The following is a 23,819-nucleotide window of genomic DNA, read 5'->3' on the forward strand; positions in this document are numbered from 1 at the left end:
AATCGGATTTTTTTTTCACTTGCCTTGATGCACCCTACAGTAAAATGGCTTATGCCAAGAACCTTTGAATTGCAAGAATTTGGCAAAATATGTTGAGGCTGACCTTTTTTTTTCTGTAAGGCGTCAAAATATCTGTTGGACAAAATGCCTTTTGTCAAAGATGACAAACATTCTCTGATTTTATTTTTTCAGCTTGACGCACAGGAATGATATTGATTTCTTCTTGCTCCCGTTTCCTGTCTACACTGATAACAGATGTGTTGTGGCAGTTGTTTGTCAAGCACACTTTTGCTTGAATATCAAAGTAGAACCCCCTCTCCTATTAATCATGACAGCAGGTTGGGTACAGTTTTAGCTAGCTTAAGGGAAACTGCTGTAAAGAGTTCCCTTCTTTCCCACTTGTGTCTTAAGCTCTCCAGTTGCGTTCTGAAAAAGACAGTAACAAAACTTCTATGATTAGTTGCATGCTGCTAAACCCTGGGGGATTAGTGTTATCTCCTTGTTCCTGCGCACACTATAACCAAAATAATATTAAAAGCTTATTAAATAATTTACATGGTGTGATTGGAAATTTTAGTAATCATGCAACTAGTGTTTTGTATGACAAAATGAAGTATCGTGAGAACAAGCAACAGGTTACAAGTAATTCAATCAAGGGATTGTAATGACATAAGCACTTGCGTGGTTTATGAATGGTAGCATGGCCCTGAAATTGAATTAGTATTTTAATTGCATAGCAAGCTATTTGTTATATTATGTCATATTTTATACTTTGTAAATGGTGTTTATTTCCATTGCGCACCACAACATTGCTGGTGAAAAGATAATCAATATGACGGTCAACATTAAGGTGTTTTAAAAAGCATTGAAACAAGCCTTTTTCTGAGTGGATTATTAGCCAAGACTAATTCATTGTTCATAAGAATAAAAAAAAGATTTACTTATGAAATCACAATCGTAATAGCAAAATGTATTCTGAATTATGCTGTCAAGATCTACTGTGCTGTTGTATCCTACTTCACGATCTTTGTTCATGTATTCAATGTTACAGGAGGTTGGCTAACATGTTTTATGCTTGACTTTATTTCTAAAATGAAAACCTTAAATAGTGGTCATTAGCAGCTCTCTTTTATAGGAATTTGCTCTGATCAGTTTGTTTTCCTGTTTCAGATTCCCTTTGCTGTGGTTCAGTTTCCCTTGTGGGAGTTTCTGAAGGTTGGTTAACATTTTTGTATTGTGAATCAATATGCCTTGGCACTGTAACACAAAAACAAAGTGTTGCTGCCAAAAGCATAGACAAGTTGGAACTGAGCTGGAACGGAAATTTGAATACAACTTAATTCATATTATCCTAGAATTGAATTGCATGAAAACAGGCCATTTGGTCCAACTTGCCCACACAAACCAATGAGCTTCCTTCCGCGTTAATTCCATCTCCCAGCATTTGATCCACAGCCCACTATGCTTAAACAATTTAAGCTCTCATTTAGAGACTTCTTAAATGCTGTCAGTGGCCTAGTTGCAACCACTCTCTCAGGCAGTACATTTCGGGCACTTGCCATTCTCTAGCTGAAGGTCACCCTCATCCTACGTAAATCACTTTGCCCAGACTTCAACCTGTTTCCTCTAGACTTGAATGACTGAAGTAGAGAAACATTTCCTGCAGTCTACTCTGTCTACATCGCTCGTAATTTTATATACCTCAATCATGCCCCGCTTAATGGTGAGCATGTTCCGATTCTTTTTAGTACTCATCACCCTGTTCCTGTGGTAAGTTGCCGTGCACATTAAATATAACCTTGCTGCCATTACTGTGAATGTCATAAGCAAACATTAAAACTGAAAATGATTTTCCTGTAAAAATACAGGAATATGCAGCAAATTTACCCAACTCTTCCATGCCGTCACCCATTCTTCATAAGAACCTCACTTGATCTATATTACTGAATTCTTTTCTCTCACGTACTTTCCACAAGAGCATCAAGACCATTCACCACAAACAGACCCTGTCATAGCGAGTCTCATCCTAACTAAGGTGATTTTCTGTCATTGTAAAAACATAAAAAATTGGAGCAAGAATAGGCCATCTGGCCCATTGCACATGCTTCGTCACTCAATAAGATCATGACCAATCTGATCATGGACTCAGTTTTATCTATTTGTCTTTTCTCCATAACCCTTAGTTCCATTGCTATGCAAAATTGTATCCAACAGTGTCTTAATTCCTGTGTATCTAATGAGATAGCCGTTACTGCTTCCCTGGGCAGAGAAATCTAAGGATTCACTGCTCTCTGGAAAATGCAGTTTTTTCTCCTGTCTGTCGGAAATCTATTTCCTTGCATCTTGAGCCTATATTCCGTAGATCTAGTCTCACCTACCCAAGGAAACACCTTTCCTGCCTTATCTATCCCTTTCATAATTGTATATGTTTCTATAAGATGCATGGAGTTGGGAATAAGTATTAGGCCCAGTCCATCAATGGGTAAAGTCCTCCCCACCATTGAGCACCAAGTATACAAAGCGTTGTCGTCATGAAGCAGCATCCATCATCAGGACACCCCACCACCCAGGTCGAGGAAGAAGGTACGGGAGCCTCAGGACTCACACCACCAGGTTCAGGAATGGTTATTACCCTTCAAATATCAGTTTGAGATAACTTCACTCAACTTCACTTGCCCCATCATTGAAATGTTCCCACAACCTTTGGACTCACTTTCAAGGACTCCTCGCTTCATATTGTCAATATTTATTGCTTATTTATTTATTATTATTTCTTTCCTTAGTTTTTGCACAGTTTGTTGACTTTAGCATACTAGTTTAATGTCCAAGTTGGTGTGGTCTTTTATTAATTTTATTATGGTCTATTCTATTATGGATTTATTGAGTATGCCCATAAGGAAATGAATATCAGGGTTGTATATGGTGACATATATGTACTTTGATAACAAATTTATATTTAACTTTGAACTTGAACTTTCAAGATTCCCTCTCATTCTTCTGAATTCTGGTGAATATAGTCCCAAACAACTCAATCTCTCTTCATAGGCTAATGCCCTCATCTTCAAAATCAATCAAAGCCAGATTATCTGTCCTCACTGCAAGTGCTACGCCAGGTGCAGCCTCACCAGTAGTCTCTACGGTTGCAGCATAACCTCCCTGCTCTTACATACAATCCTTCTAGCATTGAAGGCCAGCATCCATTTGCCTTTTATATAAACTGTTGCACTTGCAAACCAAACTTCCGTGATTCATGCACAAGCATTCCCAAGTTATCCTGCAGAACAGTGTGCTGCAATCTTTCACTATTTAAATAAACATCCAGTCTTCTATTTTTCCATCCAAAGTAGAAAACATCACATTTACCAACATTGTACTCCATCTGGCAGCCCCTTGTCCACTCACTTATCTCTTTGAAGACAATCTGCATTCTCTGCATAATTTGCTTTTCCACTCAATTTAGTATCATTAGTGAACTTAGGTGCACTAGCACATTCCCTTCTTCCAAATCATCAATATTGAGAGCATTTGTGGACCCTGCTCCAACCTCGGCAGCACCCCAGTCATCACTGCCAACCAGAGAAACACCCATTTATCCTAACTCTTTTTTTATTGGTTAACTAATCCTCTAACAATGCTAATATATTATCCCCAACTCCATCCGTTCTTATCTTTATGGATAAGTATTTTAAGTGGCATTTTATTGAGCATCTACTGGAAATCCAAGTATATGACATCCACCTGTTTCTCTCTAATGAGAGCGCTCATTATAACCTCGAAGAACTCCTATAAGTTTGTCAACCAGGATTTGCCCTTCATTAATCTATGTTGTGTCTGTCTGAATGAACCATCTTTATCCTGATGTCTTTCTATTTTTTCCTTAATGACAACATTAAGCATTTTCCCAACTACAGACATGAAGCTAACTGGCCTATAACTGACCTGCTTTTTGCCTACAGCCTTTTTTAAACAGTGCTATGACTTCCACTGTCTTTCAGTCTGCTGGGACCTGCCCAGAGCACAGAGAATTTTTGGTAAATTATCACAAATACATTTGCTAAAACTTACACCTTTTCTTTCAGTATCTTGGGATGCATACCATCAGGACTAGAGGACTTGTCTCCCTTTAGGCCTACTAGTTAACTCATCATTACCTCTTTAGTGACAGCAGTTGTATTGGGATCCTTACTCTCCATCACGTCCATAACATCTCTCATTGGTATGTTTGATGTGTCCCCCAGGACTCGGCTATTCCCACATTATCCAATATTATTTCTACTTCTCATCTTGCAAGGGACCTATGTTCACTTTAGCCACCCTTTTCTGCTTTATATAATTATAAAAACTTTGGCTATCTGTTTTATATTTTGTGCTACTTTAATTTCCTAGCCTGTCTTCCCTTATTGCTACCTTAGTGGTTCTTTGTTGTCTTTTAAAGATTTCCTAAGCTTCTAAGTTTCCCACTACTCAACAGTATGCATGAATCTCCGTGCTCTTAATGCCTTCTTTTATTTCCTTAGTTTTGCAATGCTGGTTCCTCACCCTTGCTGTCCTTGCTTTTAACTGGAATATACTTTTGTTGAACACCATTAAAATCTCTTTGAAAGTCTTCTGCTGTTTCTCAACAGTCACACCATATAGCCTGTGTTCCCAGTCTATGCTAGCCAGCTGCTCCCTCATCCCATTATCATCTCCCTTGTTTAAGCATAAAATGCATTCGTTTTAAATTGAACTGTTGCACCCTTCATTTGTAAGAGTAATTCAGTCACACAGTGATCACTCTTTTCAAGATGATCCCTAACTGCAAGATCATTAATTTTACTGGTCTCATTGCATAGGACCAGATGTTAGATAGCTTTTTTTCCTTGTTATTTTCCTTGAGCTTTTCAGGAAAGCTATTATGGATGCATTCCATGAAGTCCTCCTCAAGACTGCTTTGGCCAACTTGATTCATCCAATCAATGTGTAAGGTCAAGTCCCTCATGACAAATGCCTTTCCATTCTTACATGCATTCGATATTTCCTGTTTTAATGCCTTTGCCACTACAATGTGATTACTCAGTGACCTATTGACAACTCCCACCGGTGTTTTATTTTTCCTTTACTATTCCTAATCTCTCCCCAGATGGACTCGTCATACTGCTCTTTAGATCTTATATTGTCTCTTTATATCACCCTGATCTCTGATTCCATCCTTAATTAAGAGTGCTACCCCACCTCTCTTACCTTCCTTCCTATTCTTCCATATCACCTGATATCTTCTATGGTTAATTCCCAATCATCTCCACCCTGCAACCACGTTTCCGTAATGGCCACTAAATCATATCCCTCTGTACTCGTTTGTGCCACAAGTTCTCTGACATTTTTTCAAATACTATAAACATTCAGATAAATTCCTCTAACTCTGATTGTCCTTTTAGAATCTAGTAATTTCTGTGTCTTTTGTCTTTGACTTTTCTGTACTCCACTCTGACTTCTATTTTTCTAACTTTTGCTTTGGTCTCTGTATTGCTTCCTTCTTTCTTTCTGTCTGGATTTCTTCCTCTCTCCAAATTAGGTTAAGCCCTCCCCAACAGCATGAGCAAACAGTTCCCCTAAGATATTGATCCCAGTCCTGCTCAGGCATAAATCATCTAGTTTGTGCTGGTGCCACCGCCAAAGCTCCAGGAGTCTGAAACACCCTCTCCTGCATTAATGCTCAGGCCGCTTACTCAGAATTAGAATCAGGTTTATTATCACCAGCATGTGATGTGAAATTTGTTAACTTAGTAGCAGCAGTTCAATGCAATACATTAAATAGAAGAAAAAAAAGTAAATACATCAATTACAGTATATGTATATGGAATAGATTAAAAATCGTACAAAACAGAAATAATATATATGAAAAAGTGTTCATGGGTTCAATGTTCATTTAGGAATTGGATGGCAGAGGGGAAGAAGCTGTTCCTGAATCGCTGAGTGTGTGCCTTCAGGCTTCTGTACCTCCTTACTGATGGTAACAGTGAGAAAAGGACATGCCCTGGGTGCTGGAGGTTCTCGCTGCCTTTCTGAGACACCACTCCCTGAAGATGTCCGGAGTACTTTGTAGGGTAGTACCCAAGATGGAGCTGACTAGATTTATGAGGAGGGTTGAGAGTCTGGAATATTTTTTAGTTTATATCCTTGCTTCGTAAATTTGGCTGGTAGACTGCTTCCTGCTTTTTTTCCTATATCATTGGTACTTACGTGCAGCATGAAAATTAACTGGTCGCCCTCCCCTTCTAGAATGCCCTGCAACTGCTCTGAGATGTTCCTACTACAGCCATAGAAGCTCCTGTCTATTCTGTTTTCCATAGAAGCCCCTACTATGATAGCTTTGCCACTGTTTCCTGCCTTCCTGTGCAGCAGGCACCCTTGGGGCCCTGATCCTGACTACTGTTGCATGCCCCTGATGAGCTAAGTTCCTCCAAGTCACCCATAATCTTGGTGTTACAGTCACTATCTGAAAGCCTGTGTTGCACTTCCTCAAGTGAAGATGCTCGGTTAGTTACAGTATATTCACTCAGTAATGAGGTGTACGCTTTATACCTAAAGCAAAATGCCTGAAATTGAACTTTAGATATAAAGGCTTAGAAGAACGAAAAGCATTTCCCATGTGTAGCATTTGCAGTAATGTAGTCATTAACTTAAAAAAATAGCAGAAGCATAAAGTTCAGAGAATAATAAAAGTGTTCAGTTTCCAGTCTCTTCATGTTGATTGCAACAACAAAGTTTCTTTGTGTAGTTATTCTTGTGGATATCACAGTGACAATCTCAGAATTAATTGCTGTTTGGGCCACACAAAAGAGAATGAATTCTCCAAGGATTCAGAAATGTATTGAAACTTCAGTGGACTTAGATTTGATCCTTTCCACTTTGAGTATTCACAGACTAAGGTTAACAAGCTTAGCCATATTTGATGGCATTGTAGATGCAAACCACCCTTTGTGAAATAAAGCATCAGTTTCCTACCGTGTAATACCTTCAAGCAAAATGAGGGAGAAACTAAAGTGGAAGGCACCTGGTTGTATGGATCTATTTGTAATTTGTTATTCATTGAAGGAAGAGCAGGGGACAGGAATGACTCGGCATCAAGAAGCTTTGAAGTGGAGGAAACAAGGTCTTCTATTCAATCTGGCACTTAATAGAACACATATGACGTTGACTCACAGCTCCACCCTGCCTCAGAAAATAGCATTTGGCGTTTCATCTTTGGGAGACAGCATGTTATGAGAAAGGCAGCACCCTTTATAAAAAAAAAAACTAATTATTTCATGCTGTTCCTGCACTTCATTGTGGGCCTCAGTACAATCACACATTATTTTTGGCACAGAGCTGAAGTGATACTGTCACCCAGTCAGAGCATGGTTAATGGAATGAGATACCCCAAAAACACCTGTTCCGTTTCAAAGCACAGTCTCCAAAGTGTACGAACGTTCTCCGTTTTGGCATGGGGAAAAAACATAAGAAATAGAAGCAGGATTAGACTAATCATCTCCTTGAGCCTGCTGCATCTTTCAGTAGAATCATGGCTGATCCATTTGAAGATCCACACTACTTATTCTTGCCGATGGCCCTGGAGTTAGTGAGAATCCTTTCTGGTGTTCTTTCAAAATGTTTATTACAACATTCGTACTGATGTATTGACATTAGCATTGTAAGAGCAGCACTCTCATTATATCGAATGCCTACACAGTAATCACCCATACCAGCGCTGGCCCTGATTTATAGCCACACTTACAGCTTTACTGTGTGCAATGGCAGACTGGATTAATAGCAATGTATGACTTAGTTGTCCACATACAACAGGGTTTATTTGGCAGAAGCTTTTTTGCAAACACATGTGTTCAATTTTTATGTGAAGTTATTTCTCTTGTGTTTCATTTAATATGAAGTGACACACTCTAAATCTTGTCGGGAAAGGACGAATGGATTGATTCATATAGTTTCTTTTTCAGGTAATAATTTATTTTTAGGTATAGTGAGGAAGTTTCTCTTTTATTTTACTGTTGTGCATGAAGGGAATTTAATGTGTACGTGAATGTATATTTCAGGCAATATAGAACATAGAATAGTATAGCACAGTACAGGCCCTTCGGCCCATGATCAACCTGTTTAATCATATGTTCATTAAAGTGACACATCACTTTGAATTTCTAAATGCGGCAGCAAGGAAATGTCATTAATACATTAACACATGCATATCATCTCTTGAAAATGAATCAGTAAATATCTCTTAAGATTTATATAATGAGGCGCGTGGCCAAGTGGTTAAGGCGTTCATCTAGTGATTTGAAGGTTGCTAGTTCGAGCCTCAACTGAGGCAACGTATGTGTCCTTGAACAAGGCACTTAACCACATATTGCTCTGCGATGGCACCAGTGTTAAGCTGTATGGGTCCTAATGCCCTTCCCTTGGACAACATCGGTGGCGTGGAGAGGGGAGACTTTCAGCATGGGAAACTGCTGGTCTTCCATACAACCTTGCCCAGGCCTCTGCCCTGGAAACCTTCCAAGGCGCAAATCCATGGTCTCATGAGACTAACGGATGCCTATATATATTGAATTGCTCAGTAATAGTTTTTACAACTTCAGGTCACCATTTTGAACAATAGTTCACACACAGTTGTTTGATGGTCTGTGTCAGAGAGATGTGTTCAATTCTGTCTGTACGCTGGTTTAATTGTGAGTATTGAGCCACTCACCTTCCTATCCCATACTTGAAAATCCAATACTGTAAGAATGGTTTAGACATTGTCACCTTTGAATCTGACTAATGCTGTGTACTATTCTCACCATTCTGGATGGTCGTCTATCTTCTCTCCACTTACGGTACAGTCCAAATACAAGCCAGGATCTGCTACTTTCTAACCTTGGTATTTTTCTTTCTGCCTTCCATTTATCAAAGTAATTTCAAATCTTAAGGCAACATGTTTTTATATGTTGCCCTGACAATTTATAGTTGTCCAGGCTTATTCATTTCCCATTCCACTGCTGATGGGTCCAGTAACTGATTGCTGGCAATTAAGAATCAATGTTGGCACAACCCAGTCTCTCCTGCTCACCTCACACCGACCCTCCCTTTGCCCTCTCTTACCTTCTCCTAAAACTACCTCATTGAGTTTACCAAGCGGACTGCATCCTGCCTGTCATATAAAAACGATCACCCCCCCTAAACAGCCCACTGCCTCATCCAATTTGCTAGCCATAAGCAGTCCAAGCCTTATCATCATTTCAAACTACAGTATACCCTGACCCCTTTTTATTTGCATCTCCTCATAAACTGAGTATAATTATCATCATAGAGAATGTGATTCAAAAGTAACTCATGGAAGGAGGACAAAATTAATGTTTTAACAATGTTACAGCAGCCACTGTGTACCATTATGTTTTGAAGATTCACAGATGTCTGCATATTGCAAAACAAATTGCATTTGGAAATATTCCACTGGAACAGTTGCAAGTTTGTAGCCACACCTCCTGCATCTTTAAGTTTGACCTTTCATTGATACACTTGCACTTCTCAACTATTTTCTCAAGATGCCTGTGTGTTAAAAACCATCTTCTTGGGAAGCTGCATGTGTACATCATGAAAAGCACAGAAATAGCCGCACGCTTTGTGAAGTAAGTTCTCATCATTTCAGCAAACCCAAGGGCTTTCAAATGTTCTGTAATAAAACTAAAATTGTTGTTTTCTTTTTTTCCCCATTTGCAGGCCCTGTGGTCATGGAAGCAAAATCATGCGGTTGATTCTTGGCAGTCAGCAGTTTGTGGAGCATTTGCAGGTGCAGAGGATTACATAATATACTGAAAGGGCTGGGAGAGGGAAACCTGCCAAAAAGCAAGTTAACTAAAACATTCTTCTAGAATGCAAGTGGTCGTTTGGAAATATTATTGGGAGTTGGGCAGGTCCACAAAACAGCAAAGATTCAAGTGAAGGTTCTCAATTGAAGGACAAGCAATTTGTATTTGACAAACAATTTGTACTTGACAAATCTGAGTTGTGGGAAAATAGAAGCTGTCAGTCAGGTTTCTGAGTTTGTTAAAAGAATATTGGCAAATCTCACAGTGAAAAGAGAGAGAGAGACCTGTGCTGGGTCTTCAGCTGTGCAGCTGTCTGCTCCAAACTGGTCTTTAGGGCATTAAAGTCGTATTACTAAGGACTCGTGATTAACAGTTCATGTGATAGGTTTGACAGAAGTGTAGATTAATTAGGGTGAGGAACACTGAGGGTGCCACTGTATGGATTTTGCATGAGGGGTGAAGATAAGTCATTTGTGCTACAGGACACAGGCACCTGGGCTATCCTCAGGCAAAATGTAAAATGGAATTATGTGGGACTGTGCTACTGTTGAATCCTTAGCAAAGCTTCTTTCTTGTTCCTCTGCTTCAAATTTTCTCCTGAGATCTTTGCTTGTGATTAGTTTTTAAGTTAACTGGTACAGCAGGAATCTATTATTCTGTTTAATGTAGTTTGGAATTGTAAACCTAGCCAAACCGGCCCATTGCATTTGACCAGCTACAAGTTTGGATTGATACTGTTCTAATGTACATGGCTGCTTGAATGAGACAATTTACACTTCTCCCTTTGACAGCTTCAGGTCACTAATGACCTCTTAATTTTTTTCCCACCTTTATAGTCAAGTAAAAGAAGATAAAAATAATGCAAAGTTTTACAAACAAGAGACTTTGACTACGCTGACTGATGTCCTCATTCCTATGCCTGCCTTTTCATTAGCTACATAGAACAGTCCATGTTCCATGCCTTCACTGGTAATGCTCCCCGGACACTTTTTGCACTACATTGACGACGGTATTGGTGCTGCTTCATGCCCCATGCTGACCTTGTCAATTTCATCAACTTTGCCTCCAATTTCCACCCTGCCCTCAAATCCACTTGATCATTTCTGACATCTACCTCCCCTTTCTCCCTACCTCTGTCTCCATCTCTGGAATCTCTGGAGACAAACTGTCCACCGACATCTTTTATAAACCAATGGATTCCCATGGTTATCGTGACTGTATCACTTCTCACCCTGTCTCCCATAAAATACTACTCCCTTTTCTCAGTTCCTTTATCATCACTGTATCTGTTCCCAGGACGAGGCTTTCCTTTCCAGAACATCAGAGGTGTCCTCTTCCTTCCATGAATGGGGTTTCCCTTCTTCCACCATTACTGCTGCCCTCGCCTACATCTCCTCCATTTCCCAGGCATCCGTGCTCACCCATCATGCCACTGCCTTAACAAGGATAGAGTTTCTCTTGTCCTCACCTACCACCCATGTGCCTCCACATCCAACAGATCATTCTCCACAACTTCAATGTGATCTTACTAGCAAACCCTCCTTTACCTCCCTCTAAGTCTGAACTTTCCACATAGATCTGTGATCCTCTTGTCCATTTGTCCTTCTCCGTTCATCTCCCACCTGGCACGTATTCCTGCAAGCAATAGAAATGCTACGCTTGCCCATTTACCTCCTGCTTTACCTCCATTCAGGCCCCAGACAGTCCTTCCAGGTGAGGTAACACTTCACCTGAGAATCTGTTGGGGTCGTCTTTTATATCTGGTGCTCCTGTTGCAGCCTCCTCTACATTGGTAAGATCTGACATAAATTGGGGGGGGGGGGGGTCTACTTTGGTGAGCACCCCTGCTCCATCCGTCAATAGTGAAATTTCCCGGTGGCCAACCGTTTTAATTCCTATCCCCACTCCTGTTCTGACATGTCAGTCTGTGGGCTCCTCTTTTGCCACAACAAGGCCACTCTCAGCGTGGAGGAGCAACACTTCAAATTCCATCTACGTAGCTAGCCTCCAACATCAAAGCATGAATATTGAGTTATCTTTACAGTAAAGAAAAAATTCTTACCCCTTCTTCCTCCTCCTATTCCCCACACTGTCCTCTTATCTCTTTTCTTCACCTGCCATCACCTCCCCCTGGTGTCCTTGCTGCTTCCCTTCCTCTCATGGTCCACTCTTCCATCAGATCCTGCTATCCTGCTCTTTACCTTTCCCACCCACCTGGCTTCACCTGTCACCTTCTAGCTAATCCTCCTTCCCCTCCTCCTACTTTTTTGTTCTGGCATCTTACCCCTTCCTTTCCAGTCCTAAAGAAGGGTCTAGGCCTAAAATGTTGACTGTTTATTCATTTCCATAGATGCTTCAGTTTCTCCAGCATTTTGTGTGTATTGCTCTGAATTTCCAGCATCTGTAGAATCCCCTGTGTCCTCATTAGCTGTTTCTTTGTCATTTTCTCAGTCCATTGTCCAGAAACGCTGGAACTGATCACCACTTGTTTCCATGACTACTCCAATTCTATTATTTTGTGTACTTTACCAGCTATTTATTATTCATTGTTCTCAGTATTGAAATTCTTCAAATGATTGAATATTTAGTTGATGTCAACTTTGTCAGTTTGCTTAAAATTCTTGAAGCGTCAAATGTGGATTGCCTTGTAGTTTACTTGGATGCAAAAGGGAGAGGTTTGCAATGTGGCGGGTTATTGTTTCTGATTTATTGCATAGGATTCTGTGACATATTTTGAAAATAGTCTTGTGCATTTCATTTAACATTTCTCTCGAAAGTTCATGATTTTCATTTCTTATTCCTCATCACTTGATACCTTGCACCTCTGAGTTATATGTTTTAATTGCTGATCATGAGATGCGAATTGGAAATAGGTTTATTGGGATTATTTACTGGTGGATGGCAATTGAAATTGTTTTCAACAGTCACTGGAAAGGTTTTATGCTTTTTCTTCTCCCAAAAGAATTTTTTTTATTATTGCGTGCTGGATCATGAAAGAAATGACATCACAAATAGTGTCAGAAGTAAACTGTTTTTGCACGATAATACCCCTAGTGACTCAGCTACTGGCCTGAAATCAAATATATTTGATTTAAAATAATTATTCATATCCAGTAACAAGCAGCTACCAACACAAACTAGAGTTCCATACACAGCACAGAGTCTGTTTTTAATGCACATTAACATAGTACTTCTGTGTCAATATTCAACTAGTGTGCATAATTCATAAAGGTTGCTTTGCCACTTAGCTAGTAACTTTAATGTTTGACCTCTTGAGGAACTGTGTACATAATTCAGTAAAGAACAAATTTTGTTTCATGTCTCGTACACTGAAGATCTTTAAGACCATGATCAGATGCAGCACTTGAAAATCACATTTTAATACTATGTGAGATAATATTGGCAATTGGGATGTAGACAAGCACAGACTTCAACATATGACAGTTCACTACTTATTGATTTAGTATTCATTTAGAGCATAGATGTTAAACAGGCAGGTGTTGGATCAGATTTACAGTTATCATGCTGTCTTTGTAAAATGCAATTATTCCAATGTTTCCCTTCAGCTCATTAGAAAATATTAAGTTCTAAATAACATTTCACTTATAGCAAGCTCTCTTTTGTAATTACCTCATTGTTATCTCAAATAGAAATAAGGCTTGTTACAAGACATTAAGGTCGCATATTATACAGCTCCAGGGGGAAGATGACCACATTTGACTTTGCCCAATTTGCTTCATTCCATCATTTAAACAAAGAATTGGGGGCTCTTATTTATCTTATGTTAGATGGTGGTTGTTCCTTGGGATAATGGAACACCTGGCAGGCATTTCGATGAGAAATTAATGAATATCCCAGATTGCTACTTGGTATCGTTTGTGGGCTAATCGATGAAACATTGAAGACGGAGGTTTCCCACTTGAAAACCCCTACATGTCAACCCTGTGCCACTCCCAACATCAAGGCAGTCACGAGCAAATGCTCATGACCTACTGGCACGAGGAATATTAACATCTTATTCTGTGTTTTTTTTTTATTTTGGTTTTTCTTTATGATCAGTTTAAGTAGTTCTGAGTCTCCTGTTGTTTGAGCACTACCAGAAAAGAAAATAATTGTACAAGCCAATGGCATCATCTATGGTTAAGCCATTTGGTGGTGTCAGCATGAGATAGAAACATAGAGAATAGATGCAGGAGTAGGCCATTTGGCCCTTTGAGCCTGCACTGCCATTCAGTATGATCATGGCTGATCATCCAACTCAGAACCCTGTACCAGCCTTCCCTCCATACCCCCTGATCCCTTTAGCCACAAGGGCCATAGCTAACTTCCTCTTAAATATAGCCAATGAACTGGCCTCAACTGTTTCCTGTGGCAGAGAATTCCACAGATTCACCACTCCATGTGTGAAGAAGTTTTTCCTAATCTCGTTCCTAAAAGGCTTCCCCTTTATCCTCAAACTGTGACCCCTCGTTCTGGACTTCCCCGACATCAGGAACAATCTTCCTGCATCTAGCCTGTCCAATCCCTTTAGCATTTTGTACATTTCAATAAGGTCCTGCCTCTATCTTCTAAATTCCAATGAGTAAGCCTAGTCGATCCAGTCTTTCATCATATGAAAGTCCTGCCATCCCAGGAATCAATCTGGTGAACCTTCTTTGTACTCCCTCTATGGCAAGGATGTCTTTCCTCAGATTAGGGGACCAAAACTGCACACAATACTCCAGGTGTGGTCTCACCAAGGCCTTGTACAACTGCAGAAGTACCTCCCTGCTCCTGTACTCGAATCCTCTTGCTGTGAATGCTAGCATAGCACTCGCCTTTTTCACCGCCTGCTGTACCTGCATGCCCACTTCCAATGACTGGTGTATAATGATAATTACAGAATGTAACTTTACATAGTAACCTTCAGTTGACAAGAATGTTTAGTTCACCATAGGAGGCTTTACTGCTAAAGTTTTTTGAAAAGCTGAAGGGAAGCATTGGGACAGTTGCATTTTACAAAGACAGTATGACATCTGTAAATCTGATCTACAGTACAGCTGATTAATCCTGCTTGTTTAACATCTGTGCTCTAAATGAATACTAAATCATTAAATAGTGAACTGTCATATGTTGGTCTGTGCCTGACAGCATCACAATTGCCAATATTATCTCACATAATATTAAAATGTGATTTTCAAGTGCTGCACCTGATCTTCAGTATAAGAGACATAAGACTAAATCTGATTTTAATGAATTATGTACAGAGTTCCTCAAGAGACAGCTTGATTTTTTTTCTGAAGATTGTTGTGGCTTTTGTTAACAAAGTTATCCAGCAATAGCTTTATCTGTTATTGGTGCAATTTTTCTGCACTTCCCTGCTGTTTAAATATATTGATTTTTTTTCTGGTGTGGCGCTAATTTGGAGCTTAAGATGAAAGTAAATCAGCAGTGTGAAATTCTGATGCCACCTCTGAACCCAGCTACATAACCCCGCCCCCCACCTTCTCACCAATGAATTGTCGTCACTTTATGTTGGAAAGCAGAATATCATCGCAAACACAGCTGTTGTGGTAAGAGTCAATATATAGCAGATTAGCCCTTACTGGTGTAGAATGACACATCCAATAGAACCTTTATATGTGACATTTCTGTAAAAGTTAGTCAAATAAAGAAAATGGGGCTCTATTCTGAATTTTCTCTATATTTTCCTAATCTTCCTCCTTTTATTTTTTTTCAGATTATTTCTTGTGCTTTCTGCTCTTCATTATGCATTCCTTTATGACTTCAGAGAAGCAAAAAAATAATTTGATATGCAGCATTTGTAAAGAGGAAGATGAAGCAATCATCCCTCTGCTTTCCCATTAACAGTTATATCATTTCATTTTCATTGGTGATGTTCAGTACAAGATTAAGAAGAGTATCTATGTAGAAACATAGAAAATAGTAGGCCATTCGGCCCTTTGAGCCTGCACCGCCATTTATTATGATCATGGCTGATCATCCAACTCAGAACCCCACCCCAGCCTTCCCTCCATACCCCCTGACCCCCGTAGCCACAAGGGCCATATCTAACTTCCTGTATGACAATAATCTTTTATGGTAAACTGATTACTGGCCATGATGACAGGTAAATAATCTCTTCTGCAGTGTCAACAAGACAAGGGAGATGGTTATCGACTTCAGAAGAACTCACCCCATTCACACCCTTCTTTATATTGGCAGCATTACAAGCAAGCAGTTTCAAACTCCTGGGAGTGCACATCTTGCCACAGCCTCTCATAGTCCCAGGACATAACATAGACAATCATTAAAGCTTACTAATGCCTCTACTTTTGAAGGAGGATGTAAAGAGCTGGACTATGTACATCTCTGCTCACATTATTCTACAGATGCACAGTGGATAGCATCCTAAGAAGATGCATCACTGGCACTAGCTTACCCACCATCAAAGTTCAAAGTATATTTATTATCAAAGTACATATATCTCACCATACATAACCCTGAGATTCATTTTCTTGTGCGGATACTCAATAAATATTATAGAATAACAACTATAATAGAATCGATGAAAGACTGCATTGACTTGGGTGTTCAACCTGTGTACAAAAGACAACAAACTATGCAAATAGAAAAAGAAAGAAGCAATAAATATTGAGGAACTGAAATGAAGAGTCCTTGAAAGTGAGTCTATAGGTTATGGAAACATTTCAGTGATGGGGCAAATCAAGTTGTAAAATTATCCCTTTTGATGCAAGAGCCTGACGGTTGAGGGGTGATAACAGTTACTGAACCTGGTGGTGTGAACCCTTAGACCCCCGTACTTACTTCCTAATGGCAGCAGTGTGAAGAGAGCATGAGCTGGGTGCTGGAGGTCTCTGATGATGGTTGCTACTTTCCTGTGATAACGCTCACTGTAGATGTACTCACTGGTGGGGAGGGCTTTACCCATGGTGAACTGGGCTGTATCCACTACTACTTGTAAATTTTTCCAGTCAGCTTTCCATACCAAGCTGTGATGCAGCCAGACATATACTCTCCGTCACAAAGTTTGTCAAAGTTTTAGATGCCATGCTGAATCTTTGCAAATTCCTCAGGAAGTAGAGGCACTGCCATGCTTTCTTTGTAACTGCACTTGCGTGCTGGGCCCCGGACACGTCCTTCGAAATGCTTATCACCAAGGAGTTTAAACTTGCTGACCCTCTCCACATCTAATTCTCTGATGAGGACTGGCTCACGGACCTCTGGCTTCCTCCTCCTAAAGTCAATAATCAGCTCCTCGGTCTTGCTGACATTGAGTAAGAGGATGTTGATGTGGCACTCTCAGCCAGATTTTCATTCTCCCTCCCATATGCTGATTTAGCCGACAACAGAACATATGGACAGAAAGGTGCTGGAAAGGGGGCCAGTAACATCATGAAGGATCCCACCCACCCTGTTTATCCCATTCCCATCAGGGAGAAGGCTACGGAGCATCCATGCCAGGGCTACCAGACTCAAAAGCTGTTACTTTCCCCGAACAGTCATCTACACCTCCACTCAGTAACCCACCCCTCCACATCCTCCAGCTATCACTATAATTTCCTGTCCGTCACCTTGCGTACAGACACTCCTGTTCCTAGCATCGTTTATGGATATAAATCTATGTATATAAGCTTTCTCAAGTATTTATATTTATTGTGTGTTTTTTCATTATTATTGTGTTCCTGATCTTATTGTGTTTTTTTGTGTGCTGTATCAGATCTGTAGTAACAATTATTTCATTCTCCTTTACACTTGTGTTCTGAAAATTTCATTAAACAATCTTGAATCTTAAAGAAATTACCACCTGATATCTGTTGTGTCAGACGAGAGCTGTGGTGAAATCAAGATGGATAGTCAAACTACTTATTAATATCAGAGTGTTTGATACAAAGAAATAAAACTTTGATACGACTTAGAGTATAAAACATTGGTTAGACTGCCCTTAGAGTATTGCTATCTGGTCAGTGCAGTACAGGAATGATGTCTTTGAGATAGCAGAGGAGAGATTCTCCATGATCTTGCCTGGAATAGAGGCCTGTAGTTATAAGAGATTGGGAAGGCTTGGTTTATTGTCACTGGAATCTATAAAGGTGACCTTTTAGAGGTTTGTAAAATTGAGGGGAATAAAAAGTGAGAAGGGAGAAATTTAATGACGATCTAAGGAGTAATTTTTTTCCGCAGAAGGTAGTGAATATTTGGAAGCCATAGGAGGTGGAGGTGAATTACAACATTTAAAAAAAATAGACAGGAGAGTTGTTTTAAGACCACATTTAGAATTTTGACATTCTTCCTATGACTAGACAGCCAGAACTGCACACAATACTCCAGCTGTACTTTCATCAATGTCTTAGGTAGTTGTAACATGACAACCTAACATTATTTTCTGAATAACGAAGGCTAGTGTGTCATATTCCTCCTTCAGCACTTGGTCTACCTGTGTCATTTTCAAGAAATGGTGCCTGCTTTACTGCTCATTATGCCACTGGTGTTTAAGACAGGAATGAAGGTCCTCCATCTCTGGCGGTGTTCAGGACTTCCTCTCTGAAGTCAGTAATGCAAATCCTGAGTGGTGACTCAGGAATGCCATCACTCTGAGATGTAGAAAGATTCTACATTACTGTTTCCATAATAATTTTGTTTTACCAGTCAGGGTTGTTAGCTCTGAGCTGAACCCCTGAACCTGGAGGACCAGTGGACCACTCTTAGTTCTACCCTTTAACCTATTTGGCATGGGAGACCCTACCAAGAGCCAAAAGCATAAAGCCATCCTCAGGTCTTATCATAATAATGATGCAAATGTTTCTGCCAGAGCCCAGTAATTTCTTCCTTGCTTTCACAGAATGTCCTGGGATACATTTAATCTGGCTCCAGGAATCTATCCACTTTTATGTGTTTTAAAACCACCAGCACCTTCTGTTTTGTAACGTGGACATGTTTCAAGACATTCTGTTCTCTATTTTCCTCCCTGAATTATCTGGCTTCCTTATCTTCTTCACATTAAATACAAATAAGAAATATTCAATTAAGTCTTTCTCTGTGTATTTTACTCTACACATGGATAACCTCATTGATCCTTTAAGAGCTCTATTCTCTCCCTAATGTCCCTTTTACTTTTCATATATTTTTGGAATCCCTTTGGATTCTCCAGTACCATATCTGCCAAAGCAATCTCATGTGCTCTTTCTGCCTTTCTGATTTTTGTCTTTTATACTCCTACATCCTCTTTCCATCTCAAGGGATTTACTTGTTCCCGTCTGGCTACACCTGATATCTGCCACTCCTTCTACCTGATCAAAATCTGAGTATCCGTCATGAACCAGGATTGGCCAGCTTTGTCCTTCATTCTAAGAGAAACATGCTGTTCCTGAACTCCCCCATTTCAGACTTTAACTTGTGGATCAGTCCTATTCTTGTCCATGATTATTTTAAAACCAAGAGTAATGGCATTGGTCCCTACGTGCTCCCCCATTGACACTGCAGTTATTTGCCCTGACTCATTTCCCAACAGGAGGTCTAGCATTACCTCCTCTCTGATGCGGCCATCTATATGTTACTTGTGAAAACTTTCCCAGGTGTACTTAACAAGTTCCACACACCCAGACCCTTAAGACTATGCAATCTGAGTTACTATCATAACCCTATTATTTTTACAATCTCTCTACATATTTGCTCTTCTAATTCCCACTGATTATGGGGGGAGGTGCCTATAATACAATCCCATCAAAATAATCACTCCTTATTTCTGAGTTCCACCCCTATAGCCTCAGTAGAAACTCAGTGGCTTCCCATGAAACTCAAAGCAATCAATTCCATAGTTAAAACAGAAACAGACTGCATTTCTTTTATTTTTAAAGCCTTCCGTCACTTCCTCTGAAATTTGCCAGTGTTATCATTTGCCACCAGTTCTCTCAATAAATTCATTCATGTGAATATGCTGAAATTCCTTTACTTAAGTAAATTACTTTACTTAACCACCTTGAACCTTTTCATCCAATGAGAAGAGGTTGTTCTGGTGTTTTAGCTATTGAATAGCAAGTTTTAACATACAAGATATTTGTGATTTTCGTTGACTGCTCTCCCAACCCAACAACCATGATAGAGAAAAAAACAACACTCAATGAGGTCATCATTTCTTGATCAATAGAAATGAACATTATGACAATGGCTGATTATAATCTAGAGGCACTGAATTAAGTGAAGAATAGAAAATAGCAAATTTACATCAGAGGAGGAGAAGTATAAGCAGCATTCGCACTGGATCTTGATATTGGTTGTCTTCTTTTTGTTCCCTTTTTTTTCTAACTACTTAAAAAAACATAACAATGCACCAGTAATGGACATAGTTGTTTTATTGAGTTTTCTTGGATTTCTTGATTTAATATAAAGTTTTAGCTCACACTTATTTCTCTTTTATCACTGCCCTCTTTAATCTTTACACTCCACTGAGCTAACTTTATTAGCTGCTCTTGGATTTTGCTTGGTGCCAGGTGGGTGGGCGGTGGGGGAGGAAACATAACTTGGAGCTCTCAGGCAGGTGTGGAGTTAGCAGAAAAGCCCAAAGGGTATACTTAAGTTTAGATACTAGCACTTCAATCAGAGCTCCTTCTAGCTCTCAGCACCTGTCGTTTATGCATAAAACAAATCATAATGATCATGCCAGAGTACATGGAAATTACCCAGAGGGTTAAATTTGATAGCCCCTGGAAATGGACAGAGAGATCATGGTGCAAGGTTAACCCATGACTATTCAGTAGAATAAAACATCACTTCATATTGTCTGCTTATTTTCATAATTTCAATATCCCACACTGTTTGATGAACACTGCAACAGGGGACAATCATGTAGGTGGCTGGGACTAGTTAATATTAACCTACACTACTTGGACCGGCCTGAATTACTTTAAAGGGGAAATGAGTTGCAGCTAAAGCAGGAGCTGTGAAACTTTCCTGATCTGAAGTTGGTTTGCAAAAATCAAGGATGGCTCAGTTCTTGAGCAAGTAGGATTTTGCCACAGCATTGCTAGTTTTCTGATGGAGGGGAAATCTATTCAAAAAGTCGTGGGCAAAGTGCTATGAATCAGATCTTCAAAACTTGGAAACTGTGTAGCAAAAAGTTCAGTGACTGGACTTGGGTGATAAAAGGTGATCTTCATCAGAGGATTAGGGTGTCCACCACTGGAAATGTGTTCAGCTGAGCTCTTGATAACTCTCTGAGCAGAAAATGGTTGCCTCAATTGCTTCCTTCCTCCCCCTTACTCTTCCTCATCTTCATTTCTGTTGGTGGCAACAGATGTGCCTTCTTGTTGGTGAGATTTGTGCATTTGCAGTAGAATACCGTTTGCTTTGCTGAGAACAGCGAGACTCTTAAAGTGGTCATCACAGCTATGACACTTGCAAGAAGCCTATGTTGTCCTTGTGTGTGGATCATCAGTGGGTAGCCATTGTTGTTTTAAAGCCACTGAATGAATACTGTCAGAATGCACACACGTTGTTATCTGTATGGCTACATTCGCTCCTGGGGGGTGTTAGTAGTGTGGAATCCCTTTTTGATTACTGTATAAACCAGATTTGCAAATTCATGTGTATGCAGTCAATTGGTTTAAAGTCAGTAGTGGGGTAGATGCTGGCATCTGTTATTAAGAAGGTAGTAACACAGTGCCTGGAAAACCAATAAACACAAGAACTTCAAGAAACACAAGGAACCCAGCAGGTTAAGCAACCTCTATGGAGGGGAATAAATAGATAGCGTTTCAAGCTGAAAGGAAAGAGAAGTGGATGTGTCTGTCTTGTCATATTTTCCAACCTGACAACATGAATATCAATTTCTCTAGCTTCTGGCAAACATTCCCCTCGGTTTCACTGATTCCCACCTCCTTCTCTTTATCCCATGGCCTAATGTCTTCTATCAGATCCCTTCTTCTTTAGCCCTTTACCTCTTCCACCTAAAACCTCCAAGCATCTCACGTCAATCATTTTCATCCCCCGCCAGCCCATCTTCCCCCATCACATAGACTCACCAATCACCTGTCAGCTTGTGCCTCCCCCTACCTACCACACATGATATTGTGGCTTCTGCCCCCTTCCTTTCCACTGCTGATGGAGAGTCTCTGTCTGAAACATCAAATGTTCATTTCCCTCTATCGATACTGACCTGCTGAGTTCTTGCAGCATCTTGTGTATGCATTACAAGAAGATTTGAGTATAAAAGTAGAGGTCTTTTTTCAGTTATAAAGGGCCTAATGAGATCTCATTCGAAGTATTATGTATAGCTCTGGTCTCACTTTCTAAGCGTGGATATAATTATGATAGAAATGTAGTGAAAGTTTCCCAGATTGGTCTGAGTTTAGTACTTTGTTGTATGCAAAGAGGTTAAGCAGACTGATCCCGTATTTGAGTTTAGAAGAACAAACCATCTCATTGAAACACAAAAAAATTCTAATAGGCTGAACAGGGTAGATGTGAAACTAATGTTTCTCCTGTCTCAGGTATATAGAATCATTAGTCACTGTCTCAGAATAAGGGGCCAGTAATTCAGTGTAAAAATGAAAATAAATTTCAATTAGAACAAGTGGATCTTTTGGATTCTGTACCTGGCTGTGGTCTGGTAGCACTGTTGCTATGTATAATCGGGACTGGAGATGTTGCAGGAAAATAATGTGGAGGTAACAGGTCAACCGTAGTTGTATTGAATATGGAGCAAGGTTCCTGCTTCTGTTTCATTTTGTTTAATTTAACCCTGCAGCAAGCCTACAATCGCAGCAGCTGCTTTTTATTGAGGTACAGCATGGAATAGACTCTCTCTGCCCTTCGAACTGCACTGCCCAGCGATCCCCAATTTAATCCTCATCTAATCACAGGACAGCTTGCAATGACTGATTAACCAACCAACCGGCTCATCTTAGGAATGTGGGAGGAAGCTGGAGTACCCGGTGAAAACCCACAAGGTCACACGGAGAATTGTATGAAATTAAAAACAGCAGTGGGAAATGAACCCAGGTCGCTGCTACTGTAAAGTGCGCTAACCACTACACTGCCATGCTACCCCATTTGTGACTAACGGGAAGGAAATGTGACCATCCCTTTTTGAGCTGAGTCTCAGTGACTGTCTTGGTGCAACAGTGGCTGCCTGCCAAGGTGCACAATATTGCAGGCTGTTTGCCTTGGTCAGTTTGCCATCCACTGCCGATATGTTTCTTGTCCTGCTCTGAGGTTGTTTCTGGGGTTGCTGGAGGCTGCAGATACCATTATATCCTTGTAGAGATGCAGATTTCTCACACATTATTCTACATTAATATACAGATAGGTTCTGTCAGCAGGCTCTAGGTAATCCATTGCAGCTGATGGCTGAGATTCCTAAGCTAATTCGTATCATTTCATGTGAAATCAAGAAATCCTGGACAATTAAATGCAACCAAGTCATGCAGTTGATGTTGCCAACTGTCTACTCCAAAACTAGCTTGGCCTCAAGCAAACCTGGCTTTGGCATTTACCTGATAATATGGGGTAACTCCCAGGTACCTCCTATTCTCAAAATGTAGAACAAATCCAGTCTGGCTGAATACATCTGCCTGAGTACTCTCAATCAGTAAAGTGATGGAAACTGTTGTCAGCAGAGCTAACAGACTGCATTTCCTCATCAAAAGTATATTCACCAATACACAGTTGGGGTTACACCAACTGCTAATCTCCAGGTCCCTTCACAACTTTGGTCTCAAGCGTGGATTCCATAGGTGCGGTGACAATGATTGCTCTTGCCATCGAAGCAGCACTTGATCACGTGTGGCTGCTGGTGAAACTGAATCAATGGACATTAAAGAGGAAAACATGCCAGTCAATGGAGGCACCTTGCACAAAGAAAGGTGGTTGCGATTGTTGTAAGGTCTTCACTCTAACCCCCTCAGATCATCATGGCAGGGCAGTGTCCTCAGCCCAACTGCCTTCTGCTGTTTCATCAATAATTGTCTTTCCATCCTCAGCTCAGACGTGAGGGTGGTCACT

At 40.2% G+C, this 23,819-nt stretch overlaps 1 protein-coding gene across 3 annotated transcripts in view; it reads left to right on the top strand.

Moving 5' to 3' along the window:
• Positions 1–23,819, top strand: part of slc25a26 (solute carrier family 25 member 26) — a 241,053-nt gene that overhangs the window by 190,101 nt on the left and 27,133 nt on the right. For all 3 annotated transcript variants that reach the window (XM_072280527.1, XM_072280530.1, XM_072280528.1), the window contains 2 exons: positions 1,171–1,215; positions 9,730–9,799. In XM_072280527.1, coding sequence (XP_072136628.1) covers positions 1,171–1,215; positions 9,730–9,799 — 115 coding nt within the window. The remainder of the gene's footprint in view (positions 1–1,170; positions 1,216–9,729; positions 9,800–23,819) is intronic.

Source organism: Mobula birostris, chromosome 16 (assembly GCF_030028105.1).
Source record: "Mobula birostris isolate sMobBir1 chromosome 16, sMobBir1.hap1, whole genome shotgun sequence".
Classification (NCBI taxonomy): domain Eukaryota; kingdom Metazoa; phylum Chordata; class Chondrichthyes; order Myliobatiformes; family Myliobatidae; genus Mobula; species Mobula birostris.